Here is a 14,020-nt window from a genome sequence, read left to right as displayed (position 1 = left end):
CAGAGCTGTACCAATGCATCGCAATGTATATACCCACCACTATAGAAAGATTGGTAATGTGCACACAGGAATTTGACAGAGGAATGCTATGTTCACTGTGGATCTATAAATCTGAAGATCTATAAATCTGCATTTAAATATGGGGAAGAGAGGGGCATGAAACATACATCCTGTTGTATAGACATAGAGCCATCTGTAAATATATTTTCACGTATACAACTATAGGATTGCTCAGCTCTCTATAAAGATATGCATATTTGCATGGAGTCCTAGGAATGAGGGAGATTCTTGAGTGCTTGTGGGTTCAGGATGCCCCATCCCAGACTTCTCTGAGAAATAAATGAGGGTAAACTAGAGCCTGCGCAAGTGCTAAGAGGGCCCAGGAACTCACATAATCTATGGCCTTACTTCCAGCACATGGGCATTTCTCTAGCAATGGATAGATGGATAGGAGCCGAGATGCCTGGGCCTGAGAGCATCCTTACTTGATGTAGCCTGAACTGAGACGGAGGTAGAGGGCTCTTTAGTTCTTTTCTCTTCAACTCCCTAGCCCAAGGCTCAGGGGAGGGACCCTTGGGATGTTGGGGTGTCTTTAGGAAGGAAAGGCTCATTAACACTACAAAATGGAGCCATTTAGGTAAAATATGATTTTGTTTGGAGACAGCTTGGTTAGAGAGAGATGTGAGAAGCCTGTGGGCTTTCACACACACCCTGTACCCATCTTAATTACATAAAACCCAAGCACAGGTTGCAGAGAGCATGTCTTCCATTCACTCGGTCCTAGATGGGGTCTTCTATATGCCTCTCTCCCATCCCTTTTTCATGAGCTCTCTCTTATACACCTCAAGTCCCACTTTGTCAAGAGGGGCTTGGGGTCAGGAAAGGGGTCACAGGGAGACAGCAGCCCCAGAAGAGAATAGAGCCCCCAGGAGTCATGGTATCCACTGCCAGGCTCAGAAGCTGATTGCCTTCAGTGTTAGTTCTTGTTTAATTGAGGGGTTGGGGGACCAAGGTCTGTGTGGGCAAAAGAAAATGAGAGCTTGCATGATTTTTAAATCTGGGATTTTGAGAGGGGGAAAAATCACCAATGAGCCCTTTTCTTATAGGAGGTAGAAGATTTGGGGAGCCCCGGACTCCCTTTTATTTTTCTCCTTTGGTTTACTGGGGAAAAGGAGGTAAGGAGGGGCCCCAGGTGGGCTCAGGAAAGTGCAATCCAATCTAGCTGGCCAACTTGGGAGAGAGTGATTTACAAAGCAAAACCTTAGATGCTACTTCCTGAGAAGCCTCCAGATCAAAACAGCCTCCTCGAGGCTTTTATGACCTGTCTCTACTCCCAACAGGAAAGGCACCCTCAATAAAATCTCGGCCCACGCCCCCATCCTCCACCCAGAGGAGGGGGAGAGACACCATCTAAAATGAGAGACCTGACCCTTACTCTCTTCATTCACACACACACACACACACACACACACACACAAGAGTTTTCCAGGCAGAAAGTTGACTTTTTAAAGAAGTATTTACTACACAAGATTTTTCACTACTGTCTGGGCAAAGAAGCAGCCCTGAGAGATTTGGAGTTTGAGTCTGGAATAGCGGGTAAAGGGGAATTTGATCAGATAAGGGTCTGGCCCCATAGTCCTGCATGGCTTTCCAACCCCCCACAACCCAACAGGCCAACAGGCCAATAAAAGTCACCAAGAGCCTGACTGCCACCATCTGGGGGGGGGGGGCTGCTCCAGGGTTTTGGTTTTCCAGGGAGGCAGAAGAGAGGAAACTCAACAGTGGCCCAGAGCTTGAGGGCAGGGGTAGGGAGAGGAGGACAAATGGTCTCCAGGCTGGACTGGAAAAATAGGGCAGGATAAGGACTGGGAAGTTGGTTCAAGCCTGGTTTGCTGTGTCCAACCTGGGCTTCTGAGCTCTTTCATACTACACTTGGGCACATATACATACTTCTGCATGTTCAGGGCTAGGATCTAGGAGAAGTAGGGATCCTTCAAGGGCAGAACCCAGCCTGCTAGACCCCTCTGGGAGCTGCAGCCCCTTCTGTACCAAAGGGATACCAGGTAATTGAGCCCACACACTCCACCCAGTCCATGTGGGGCTGCAGATCATGGTGGAACTTTCTCTGTATGTATGTCAGTTGTAGAGAAGTAGCCTCTTCCCAGCACTGGCTGCCCAGCATGCCCAGAGCCTTCTATTCAGCCTCTCATTGTAGCTTCTAAGGCCTGGCCATCAGAGGCTGAATAAGGTCCTGGATAAGGTAGCCCAACTTTCCCAAGTCCCAAGCTGCACCCTACCACCACCACCACACAACACACAGTGAGTCCTCCTGGGCGGCTCTGTTCCCCTTTTGCCCTTCAGTGAGCCTTAGGAATGGGAGAGGGAGAAGGATCCCAGAGTTCTGTAGGACTCAAAGGCAGAGAGATCTCTATCACCCCAATTCCTCAGTCCAGACTCCTTGGGCTCCTGGGGCCCCATCAAAGCGGCCAAAGGAGATGTTATCAGAAAAGACATACCATTCTGAGTTACAAGGATCCAATAAAAGGGGATGTGATTTTCTTGGCCTTCTAGCAGACTGGTCTCTTCCTTAAATTGAATCTCTAATCCCAAAAGACCTAGTTTGGGGTCCTGAATACAGATTATCTCCCTCCCTTCTATACCTCAAAGGGCTCCAGGGTCTCCAGGTCCCACCAAGGAGGAGGCTGACAGTGGTGCTTGTCTCCCGGGCAAAAGAAAACACAGAATTGAAGCCCAGGATGATAGTTCGGCTCAAAATCTTAGCCCAAAGCAATTACACACAAAGAGGGAAAGTCAAAGAGATAGATAAAGTTTATGTGGATTTTAGGAGAGATTTTTGAGGTGATAAGGTCTCTCTTCCCAGTGTCTGCTTAGACAGAGCCAATCTCCCCTGTCTTTCTTTCTCTACCTTTCGTGGGATCTGGAATCTCTGGTGTGAGAATTCTATGCTGGAGGTGGGGGTTGGTCTCAGAGAAGAGTACCACACCATCTACCAGGGAAAAATAAGTGTACGTGCTTTAATCCTAACTCATGAAAGAGGTAAATGGAGCAGTGTGATTGAAGATGACTTGAGAAGTGGGGACTCAACAGTTTCTGAGAAAAGCCGGTCTCCCTCTTGCTTCTCTTCCTAATCCTTCCCACCTGGCCTGTGGAATTGTCCCCAAATCAGTCCCACCCAGAAGACAAACAAGCAGGGAGTGCTGACAAAGCTCAGCTCAAACTGGGCTATCCCTCCCACTCCTGCACCCTAGATGCCCCCAGAGGAGGGCTTAGAGGTCTGGGTGGTACAGCCCATCAGAACTCCTGCCCCTCAGTCAGCACAAGGAGGGCAGGAGATCAGGAGGAGAAGGGAAGGGAAGGAGAACTCAACCAGAAAATTAACCCTGGAACAAAGCCCTGGAGACTGGCGGGTGGGGGGAGAAATGCCTGAGTCTGGACCTACCAGTGGGTCGGCTCAGGGCCCAGCCCAAGTGTTCAAAAAACATAAGCACTTCCACCACACATGCACACTCTGTGACATCAGGTGCTCTCGCTCAGAAACAGTTTCTCACCCATTGCTTGTTCTGACCTGACCCAAGTAAACACAAACACTGAAATCCACACCTTCACCAGCTGTGTCCTTTGACAGCAATTGGCCAGGACAGAGGATCATCACTTATTACTACTATTATCATTATCATATCTTGTTAAAAAATAGAAAGGAAAAGGACTTAAATCCCTCAACTCCTTAATCTGGGGGTGAGGTCCTGCTTTTCTGTGCTCACACCCTTTTCCAGAACTCTTCTTTAAACTGGCCCAAAGTTATTCAACAAACTAAAGTACCAAACACAAATTTCAAAAAGTTTCCACTTTTGTTGCCTTCCCCAACCATGCCTAAGGGAGTCTGATAAAGCTAATGGCTCCTGGAGCATTTCCAGAAAGATAAATCAAAGTCTTTTCTAATCACCCCACCTGCGCCCAGAAGGATCAGAAGAGAATGGAAACCTTTAGGAGGTAAGTGCATAGGGAATCATCACAGGCAGAATTTGAATTCAGGGTTGGAGTTCACGGCCACACCTGCGGGACAGCCTAGTCTACAGTCCGCATCTATAAAGCCCAGAGAATTGGATAGGATCACACAAGCAAAAATTAGAATAATCCAGAGGACGCCCCCACGACTTCAGATCCCTGGACAATTGAGATTGACCTGGAGGTACAACTCTGTTAGAACTAGAAGACACAAGCCAAAGGCTCCCCAGAGCTGGTGCAGGGACAGAAGGAGGGGGCCAGAATATTCTCAGCATCACTCCTCCCCTTCACAACTGAGATAGGGCGGACCCAGTAGCTAAAGGGGGAGGTGGGGAGGGAGGGACGAAGCGGAGTCGAGGGGAAGGACGAGATAGAGACTCAAGAACTTTTTGGCTGATTGGTTGCTCGCGGCCATGTGACCCTGCTTAGCGCGTTCCTGATTGGTTGCTTGACCTCTTCTAGGGTTAAACACCTAGGAACAAAATTAAAAGCTTTCCGGGTTGGCTGGGGCACCTTGGCACCTGATTGACAGCCCATCCCCCGCCCCAGAGAGACCCCCAAATTGGGGTGCGGGGGAGGGGGTGGGAAAACCAACAATCTCGGGCCTCGTTTGTATTTGTTCTACTTCCCTTTGTATTTGTCCCCAAAAAACACCCAATAAAAAACTGGCTGGGGTAAATTACTTGATAGGATGATAACCTATTATTACTGCGGTGGGAAGAGGGGGTGAAAATTAAATGGAACTTTTGAGCGTAAGAAACAGAAGAGGGGACGAGGAAGACATAGAACCCTCAAGAGACACTGTGTCAATCTGTAAAGCAGAAACAGCCTCATAGACCCGGCTTCACGGAGCGGAAGGAAATAGGACTGAGATGTGGCCGGGAGTCCGGGAGGCAGCGAGTCCTGCCTGGGTGCGGAACTTTGGCCGGGCTAAATTCTCGGTTAAAAACTGTTAGACTCGCTCCCTAAGGCCCTGGGGAGGCCAAGAGTCAAGTTAGAGACCAAGGGAGACTCCCATTTCCCTGCTGCTTGGATGGGAAGTTTCCAGAAACCCTCAAAATCGCAGACTGGTGGGGAGGGGAGAGTGGAAGAGGGCCGGTAATGAGGGAGGGAGGTTAACTGAGAGTTAACTTTTCCAAGGGCTGTGGGGAGCATCCTCTGGGATCCTAAGGCTTCCCCGGGAAAGAAAGGAGTGGAGAGGATGGGGGGAGGGGGGGCGCTGGTGCAGAGGAGGAGGAAGGTGGGCGAGGCCGAATCTTGGCGCGGGGCTGAGGGAAATCTGAGGGTTCTCTGCGTCCCGCTCCTCCCTCAGGCGGCAGACCTAGAGCGCGGGGTGCGCTCGGCTCAGACACCCGCCCTGTGTCTTTGGGTCTCTGTCCCCTTTCACCCTCCCAGTCTGCCTAGGCTCTCCATCTCTGCTTGATTCCTGCTTCTTCCTCGTTCCTTGGGCGGCAGGGGCAAGCTAACTGCGTCCCCTCCCCGTCCCCTAACCGCACCTCTCCACAATGCGGATGCCCAGACCCCCTCGCGCCGACACAGTCCCTCCCCCTCCAGGAAGGCACAGACCTGACTCGCCCCTCGGCTCCCTCCCCTTCCCCCGTGGCCTAGAAGAGTCGCCCTTCACGACCACCGCCTTCCACCCTGCTTCGGAATCCCTCAGGAATCCGGTGGCCCCTTCAAAGAGCTTGAGTTCATGTGATGTCGCTTTCCTGGCTTAGCTCTGGGTGACACCGTGGGAAGGGCACACACTGGCAGGTGTAGCGGACACCTGCCTCCTATACCTGCCTGAGGCCTCTGTTGCTCCTTCCTAGAAACCTGAAGGGAGCCCTAGCCTGATATTGGCCCCGGGTACCATGCCCATATTGGGCCCTGATGGCTCCATCCCCCAGAGGCCACTCTCTCCTCAGGGCTGGGGGGCTTTCCTGGCCAGCCTAGTGAAGACGTTGCCTCCACTCTCCCACCCACGTACACGCCACTCACAGCAGGAACCTCTAGGCCTCCTGGGCCTAGTTTTACCTCAGGCAAGGGCTAGAGATGCCAAGAAAGACCCCAACAGCTAGAGGGAGAGGGAGGCATGAAACCATACTGGCCCACAGAGACTAAGACCCCCCAGACTGTGGAGGCCTGATGATGAGGAGAAAGAGAATGCTTTGGGGCCCCCTGGGTTCAACCGTCCACCTTTAAGATGTTTCCGACATTTCAGGTCTCAGCCTGTGGGCTCAGAAGTCCCAAAGCCTTGCTTCCCTCCTCCCTCCCCAGCTGCCTGCCCTGCCTGGACTCTGGCTCACTGGCCAAGGACTGAACTGAGCCCTCCCTGGACCAGGGGGCCCCAGAGGCGCTTTGCGCTTGCGCCTAGAGTTTACACACTACACACTCCTGCAAGCACCAAACACCCGTGTGTCTGCCGCTGTCTTTCTTCCCAACTGAGGAGGGAGAGGGGGCCAGGGAGACCTGGCAAAGAAGAACCCAGGCCTCTCTCTATCCCACTTGACTTGCAGCTGGAGGGAATGAGGGGCAGGGAGGGGAGGGCTGGTCTGGGGAGACAAGCTCCCCCATCCTCCTACCTCCCAGCGGCTCCTTCTCCTCTTCTCCCACTCCAGCCTGGGGTTGCCTGGGAAGGCCTCCCCCACCGCTTTAATGAGTGGGAACTGCCTTCTGTCATGGAGGGGGGGATTAGGTAAACGGGAGAAGGGGTCAGAGAGAGAGAAAATTAACTTACAGTGTCCGCCTGGGATTCATTTGCGAAGATGTAACCTCTCTCACCATCGTCCCCAGCGCCGTAATCCCCTCTAACTGCCAGGCCCTCTGTCCTAGCATTAAACCTCACCAGCAGCTGCGTGGCTGGACAGTTAAGATTATATATGATGTAAATATATTGTGGGTTTGTCAGCTCTCCCTACACCATAAAACTTGGTTTAATGACATCACGTGGTCCCCCAAGAGCCACTCACGGGCTTGCCTTCGGGCCATTCACATAAATAACCTCCAAAAGTTTCAAACTCCTAAATTCACATAGAAGCCGTGCGTATTTCTCTAATGCTCAGTTACACTAAAAAGCCCTTGTGCTGCTCCTTTGCCCCACCCCCACACTCCCCTTGCAGGGTGGGGAGGGGGGAGAGGGTGGATCCTCATTTATTTATTTATTTACTTACTTAGTATTTCCAGAAGGACTTGTCGCCTTCGAGGTCGTGTTGATATTTTTTTCCTCCTATTTTTTTTCCTCCTCTCTCCTCTAATTGCTCAGAGTGGGCCGTGTCCCCCTCTTCCCAATCTCCCGGGAAGGGAAGGTAAGTCACTCTTCTTCCCCTTCTTTCTCGATGCCAGAGGGGGTGGGTCTCAGGGCAAAGTGGAGAGGCAGGCTCCGTGGTCTCTGTTTGTGACCCAGAAGCCCCCCACTAACTCCCCCAGAGCAATACCAAACCCTGCTTCTTGGAGATTGTTGGAGGAGACTGGCCAGTGGGGGAACCACCCCAGACTCCAAAGCATAAGCCTCTGCTCAGGAAGAAAGCAAGGGTCGGGGTGTACCTACTCCTGCAGGGGAGTAGGTCGTAGGCCTCTGGCTAGGTTGTGGCCACCTCCGATGCCACTGAAACAGAGGCTGGGGCCTAGGTGCAGCCTGCAGACTGTGACAAGAGCAGGGAAAACAGGCAGGCATGGCTGTGTCTACCCAGACCTGGCCAACTTGAGTCAGTCTCCAGCTCCTCCAGGGAAAGAGAGGCCCAGACCCTTTAGGGAGGAGGCAGGCAGTGGGTGGGGCTGGTGTGCCCTGCCCCGTGGGTCTGAGCAACACTGCCCCACCCCGGCAAAGCCCTTGGTTCTCCTCCGGGTGTGGTGCATCCCCTGGGGAAGAAGTGCGGGGACTTGGCAGCCAGGGAGGCTGGGGCGGTGATGACGGGCACCACGGCCTCTTTCTTAGTTAACTGTTACCCACTGGAGACGCCAGTGTTTCTCCACGCTTCACCGCTCGCCCAATAGTTTTACTCAGCATGGAGAAAAAATTAAAATAACTCCCTGAAGAATACTACACATTTTATTTGAGGGGGGGAGGTGTGAGAGAGGAGATGAGTCAGTGCAGGGCGGGCTGACTCTGCCTCGAGTCAAGGAGGAGAGGCATTACGCCCTAACCTGGCCAGAGCGAGCGCAGGGTAAAGGGGAAGGATGTATCAATGGGCTGGGGGCAGTTCAATACACATTTCTTGAGACCTCCTACATGCTAGGCATGGGGTGAGGAAAGGCTCTTGGATCTTTTAAAAAATGACAGACGGGTAGCTTAGGCAGTGGGATGCAGAGAAGTCAGTCCTTATAATAAATCCAAGGAGCATCAGCATTAATAATCATAAATATCCCCCTTGCCCCTCCCCAGAGCCTTTCTGTTCCCTTTCCCTCATAGCTGCTGGAGCAGCCTTCTAGCCCAGCTCCTGAACCACCCCGCCCCCCAGTGTGGGGGGCCTAGGCTTGGCTCCAGGAAATCACCCCGTGGTGGGAGGCGGGAGAGGAAATGCAGTAAAGTTTTATGGACCCTTCCCACATTTGTTTCTCCTAGAAAGTACTTCCTCCCCCATCTCATCCCAGGAGCCTGGAGCAGAGCAGAGCGTGGGCCCAAGCCAGCCTCAGGCACCACCTGAATTATCTGCCTTTTCTCCTTCCCTTTAGCCCACCCTCCCCCTCCACACAAAATCCCCAAGACTGAGATAAATGATGGCAAACAGACACACAACTCAGGCACTGGTCTATGCAGCTCCTTTCCCAGCTAATTGTCCTGCATAGCCCTACGCCCTAGGAGCTGGGGGAGACAGTCTGAACCTTTCCTGCCAAGCAGGTACACACTGCAGACTGCCCTCCCTGCTCCCCCTCCCCCAATATCTTAGAAAGCAGACACACACCTCCTCCAACTTTCCCAGCACCCCTTCAATCAAGCAGGACCAACTCTTTCAGAGGAAACTTCCAGGACCAAATGGGTCCCTCGGCTGAGGGCTCAGCCCTCCCTCCATGTCCAGTGAGGCCCCTTAGGGACCACCTAGCCCTGGGAGAGATCTTTAGAGGCCCAGAGGGCCTAAGTCTGAGCACCGTGGAGCCACGGGTCCCTGCAGATTAGCTCTGACACACAGTGGGGGCCGCTGCCAGCCTCAGACCTGCCCAGCCAAGGTGGGAATGGGGTGCAGAGGCCTGAATTCCCTGGGCAGCTACTGCATGGGAAAGCCAGTACAGACTGCCGCGTGCCCTGCCCTTCCCTCAGAGCCCCTTCTTGGAGCCAGGGATCAGGAAAGGAGCTCAGTTTCACCTCCCGCTTCTCAATACTCTTAGAAGCTCCTAAAAATTCTTTTAAAGGAAAGGCTGAAAGACTGCAGGTCTCCCCCTACAACCTGCCCCCCCCAAGCCCACATAGACGCTTTAACCCAATATATGCCCCAAACAGAGAGGAGCTGCTGCATCGTATGTTAGTCTTGTTCTCTGTCTTTATTTGATATGACAAAATATAGTTTCAGGAAAGACCTGGAGGTAATAAATAGTTGGATAACAGCGATGGGGCAGGAGGGCACAGAAAGTCGTGGCAGGAACTATTGGGCAGCTGGGAGCCTCTAGTACTATTTGCTGGGGTCCAGTGGCAGGGAACCCTAATAGATGAGCTAGTTAGTGTTCTGAGGCCGGGGGCCTGAGCAGGCATGCAGAGGGTGCAGGCTGGAGAGGTTCGCGGGCTTTGGGGTGGAGGGGGAAGGCTTGGAAAGCTAGGGCAACCGAGGGGGCCCTAGGCCGACGTTCGGTCATCCCCCCTTTCATATGCAAATCATTAAAAATGAACATCGAGTTTAGTCACTACAACGAAGCACCCCGAGTCTGGCCGGGACTCCGCCAAGCACCCACTTTCTCTCTCTCTGCCAGCCCGCAGCCGCCTGGCCGGCCTCAGCCCGGGAACAAAGGAGAGGGCGAGGCCGGAGGGTCGGGGCGCGGGGCCTGCGGCACCCGCAGGGCCCACCTTCATTCTGGCTGCCACGCTGGGGCTGGGAGCCTGAGAGGCAGCCCACGCCAGGTTCGTTCAGCACCAGCCCGTAGGCCACAGCCCTCTGGGGAGCCCCTGCGGAGCCTGCCCTGGGCCCCGGGTGCTGAGCAGAACTGAGGGGCGTCGGGGCAGCGCGCGCAGCCCTGCGGGAACCTGGGGGTGACGGGGTCGGGGAGATGCGGAATGTCAAGGGAAAGCGCTTTTGTCTGTGCGGCCCGGGAGCCTGTGCTCCAGCCCCGCCCTTGCCCCAAAATACAGAGAGAGGAAAACGGAAAAGGAAAGGCGCAGGACCAGAGCGGGCTCGGGTGCTCTCTGCGGGCCTCTCGCTGCCTCTAAAGAGCCTCTTTGCTTTTCATTTTGGAATCTTTCTTCCACTTCATCCTGCGGTTCTGGAACCAGATCTTGATCTGTCTCTCGTTGAGACACAAGTTGTTGGCAATCTCTATGCGCCTGCGGCGAGTGAGGTAGCGGTTAAAGTGGAATTCTTTTTCCAGTTCCAGAGTCTGGTAGCGCGTGTAACTGGTTCGGGACCGCTTGCCGTCCGTCTCTGGAATATAAGCCCCCCCAAGCCAGGAAGGGGTGAATAGCGTGCAGCGCCCCAGCGTCCACACCCCAGCCCCAGGCCCCCACCCGCAGCCGGACGGAGAGGAGGCGAGCAGGGCAGGACGGGCCCGGCGGGCCGCAGGCGGGCCCGGCCCAGCCCAGCCGCGGGAGAGGCGCCTCCGCCCAGGCAGGAAACTTTCCGGAGCAGCCTTCACTCAGCAGCCGGAGGGGCTGAGGAGGGGGGGAGAGGGAGACCCAGGCTCGGACCGAACAATAAGCACCCTCGAGATCCGAGCACCGGGGACCCCCCTCCCGCCCCTCCCGCGTCGCTGGAATCCTCCGGAGCAGCGAGCGCCGGCCGAGCCGGCTCCACAGGGGAGGGAGGGAGGGAGCCGCGGGGGGATCCCCGCTCTGGAGCCCCGCGCTCCTCACCCTTCAGATCCCTCTATTTTTTTAACTCCCTCCCTCTCCCCCAAAAATTGAATATTGCCTTTTATACACGTTTTGTTCCTATGATCCAATTATGTCGTCGTAAATTTGGGCGCACACAGCCTCTAAGCCTTTTAGTGGACAGTTTTACGAGCCATTGATGCCTGGATCGTAAAATTTATGGCCGCAGGTTTTTTTTCTTTATTTGCCCCGCATGGCCTATAAAACCCAGGCGGACCCGAGCGCGCAAAATGAAGTCCTAAAGTTTACCGTGGCTCATGTGCAGTTTGGTCATCCACGGGTAAATCTGTGGCGGAGCCGGTGGCTGGCTCAGTCCGGCGGGCTGCCCTGTCTGCGCCTGCTCCTCTTTGATCTCCCCACTGCTCTTAGCTCGCTCCTCCAGCGCTGGGCGAGCCGCCTTCTGACTGTACATCCCGGGGTTCAGAGGAGCCGCTTCATCTCTGCCCAGAGCGTGTCCCGGAGCGGCTGCGGCGCTGCAGGCGGGGCGGTCGGGGTGAGCCCGGGGGTTGGCAGCCATGTCTACCCCGTGGAGAGAGTTGGAAGGCGCAGGCGGTGGGAAAGTGATGCTTAAGTCCAATCCACCGTAGCAGTACCTGGATGCCTGCACCTCTGAGGCCGATCCATAGTTCCCACAAGTTTGCATGTTATAGGCAGGGATATTGGGGCTCTGCTTATAGAATGAATTGGCTACGTAGGAGCTCATGGCGGGGAGGGCCCAAAAAAAATTTCTGCACCCTTTTTGATTAAGGGTGATTTGTGACTCTTTGAAGTTGAGGGGTTTTTTGTTCTCCAAAGTGCACAATTTATAGGTGGAGATATCTCTTTCTTTATCCTATGCGCTCTTCCCAAATAAGGGAGCCTTAAATAGAGTCACGTGACTCCAGCGGCCACTCATAAATTTGGCTTGATGACCTCCGGGAGGTTAGTGATGGAAGCCGGCGAAACGCATCTTGATATGTTGGCAAAGCCCAACCAAGGGGGAGAGGGAGCGAGAGAGAGAAAGAGAGAGAAGGGGGAGAAAAAAAAAAAAGGTTCTTGGAATTGGGGGGTAGCCGGGACAACGAGCCCACAGCGACACCTGGTGTCTACTTTTAGGAATTGCAGCCTGGCGCGCCGGTTTGCCTTTAGGCTGCTGGATTTTCCACCGCGTAGAGGAGAAGCTGGTTGTTGCTGCAACAAACTCCCGAAATGGCCTTTGAAATTGTGTTTAACTTTAAGGAAAGAGGAGGCCTCATTTAAGATGCACAGAGTGGGTTTTTTTGTAACGGCTAGTCCTGTCTTCCTCACCCCAAGGGCTTTCCAATCTTCGAAAACGGTGGAAGGCAGGGGGGGCCCCTGCCCAGGTTGGAGATCTCAGGGGGCTTATCTCAGGTTCTCTAAACTAAGGTACGACGTCCCTCTCCTCGGAGGCCCCAAGGGCCTGCTACTGCTGAGGAGGTGCCTGTCAGCATGGCAAAGTGAACCCAACCTCTGGAGAGGTAGACAGGATGCCCAGAAGGATGGGTCCTGGGTGGACAGAACTAGTTGGGGGGGGGGGTGTCATGAGGTTTGGAGTGCTGGGAACTCTGGGATGAGCCTGGAGGGGAGGAGCCAGGTGGAGTTAAGTAGACCACCTCACCATGCCACGGACCCCGGAATGGCCACAAGGCAATTTTGTGTGTGTGCCTGCGAGTGTGTGAGAAGAACCAGACACAATGGGCTGGAGGACTGCTCTGCATCCTGTGCATGGCCCTCATGTGGTACCTATGTCAGATATTTTGGGTAGAAAATACATGTCAATTGACGGCACAGAGAAGCAAGATTCAAGCCTCTACAAATATTATATGAGCAGGGCAGAGAAAAAGGCCTGTTTTGTGCCCTTTGGGGAAAAAGCTTCTCTGGATCGGGCTTTCCAGGGACCTGGATCCAGAAAGTCCACAGGAGAGCAATTTTTGAGCTATGTGGAGGCGCGGAAAGGACCTGGCTGGGAGTTGGGGAATGGAGGAGGTGGGCCGGGCTGGCGCCGGGGCAACCTTCACAGCCTGTGGCCAGGGGCTCCGCAGCCATTAGGCCCTTTCCCACCCCCCTCCCCTAGCCCCAAGTCTTATTCTTTCCTGCCTGCCTCTCCCCAGGAAATCTCCGCCCCTGCCAGGAGAGGCCCCCCTCCTGCACCCCCACCCCCCCGCAGGCGGAGGCGCTGGAGGGGGCGCTGGCGGGGATCTGGAAGGTCTGGAAAACTCTGGCGGATTTTTTCCCTCCGGGAGACCCCCTCACTACCTCACTCCTAGGTCCACTCAGGTTTCCCTGGCTGGGCTTAGGAGAGAAGGCCTGAGCTGGGGAAGGCTTAGGGTCTGGCTGTGCTCCTCACCCGCCGAGTTTGAGGGGAGAAGAAAGAGTCAGGAACCAGACAGGGGCTGGGGCTGAGAGGAAGAAGGAATGTTGTCCCAGCCACGTCAGGAGTCCCAGAGCAGGCGAGAGCTCAGTTTCCAGGCTTGCTTCCCGCGATGTCCTTGAATCGCTCGGGCCCTCCCGAAGGGCTCCGGCCGCCGGGCTGCTCTCCCCTCGGCGCGCCGCCTCCGCCACGTTTCGCAAGAGTCGGCCTGGCGCGGCCTGGGCGGCTCACGCGGGGCCCCCTCCTCACTCCGGGCGGGCGCGGGGGCGACCCTGGGGCCTGGCTGGTGCTGCCGTCCTGGCCTTTGGGGGCTGGGGTTCAGAAGCCGAGGCCCCCAGACTGCCACAGGCAGGAAGAAAGGCCTGTGTGGGGTGGAGACCGACCCGCTCACCCGGGCTCCTCTCCCCACCCCCACCGAAATCCTTGGCGGCCTTTTTTGCGGGGTGAGTGTGTTGCTCCGCGTAGGGAGCCCCGAGAGGCCTCCCAGCCCCCAGCGCGCGCCCCGCAGGATGGGGAGGCCGGCTCGGCCGGCTCCCGGGAAGGGGCAGGCGAGCGGGGGCCGGGGGCTGGCAGGCGGCGGGCGGCGCGGAGCGCGGAGCCGGCTCCAGCTGCCAGCCCAGGCCGGCGGGCGA

At 55.1% G+C, this 14,020-nt stretch overlaps 2 protein-coding genes across 5 annotated transcripts in view; both read right to left on the bottom strand.

The window, feature by feature from the left end:
* The window catches only part of HOXC4 (homeobox C4), a 60,265-nt gene that overhangs the window by 10,577 nt on the left and 35,668 nt on the right, over positions 1–14,020 (bottom strand). The window lies entirely within an intron of this gene.
* HOXC5 (homeobox C5) lies at positions 9,463–13,777 on the bottom strand. The gene is made up of 2 exons (XM_008527633.2): positions 11,267–13,777; positions 9,463–10,571 (listed from the first exon to the last, which is right to left on the bottom strand). The coding sequence occupies exons 1-2, from the start codon at positions 11,718–11,720 to the stop codon at positions 10,357–10,359; spliced, it is 669 nt and encodes a 222-aa protein (XP_008525855.1). The 5' UTR covers positions 11,721–13,777; the 3' UTR covers positions 9,463–10,356.

The sequence above is a fragment of the Equus przewalskii genome, chromosome 5 (genome assembly GCF_037783145.1).
Source record: "Equus przewalskii isolate Varuska chromosome 5, EquPr2, whole genome shotgun sequence".
NCBI lineage: Eukaryota > Metazoa > Chordata > Mammalia > Perissodactyla > Equidae > Equus > Equus przewalskii.
The sequence above is the reverse complement of the archived record's forward strand: the minus strand, read 5'-3'. Positions and strand labels throughout refer to the sequence as shown.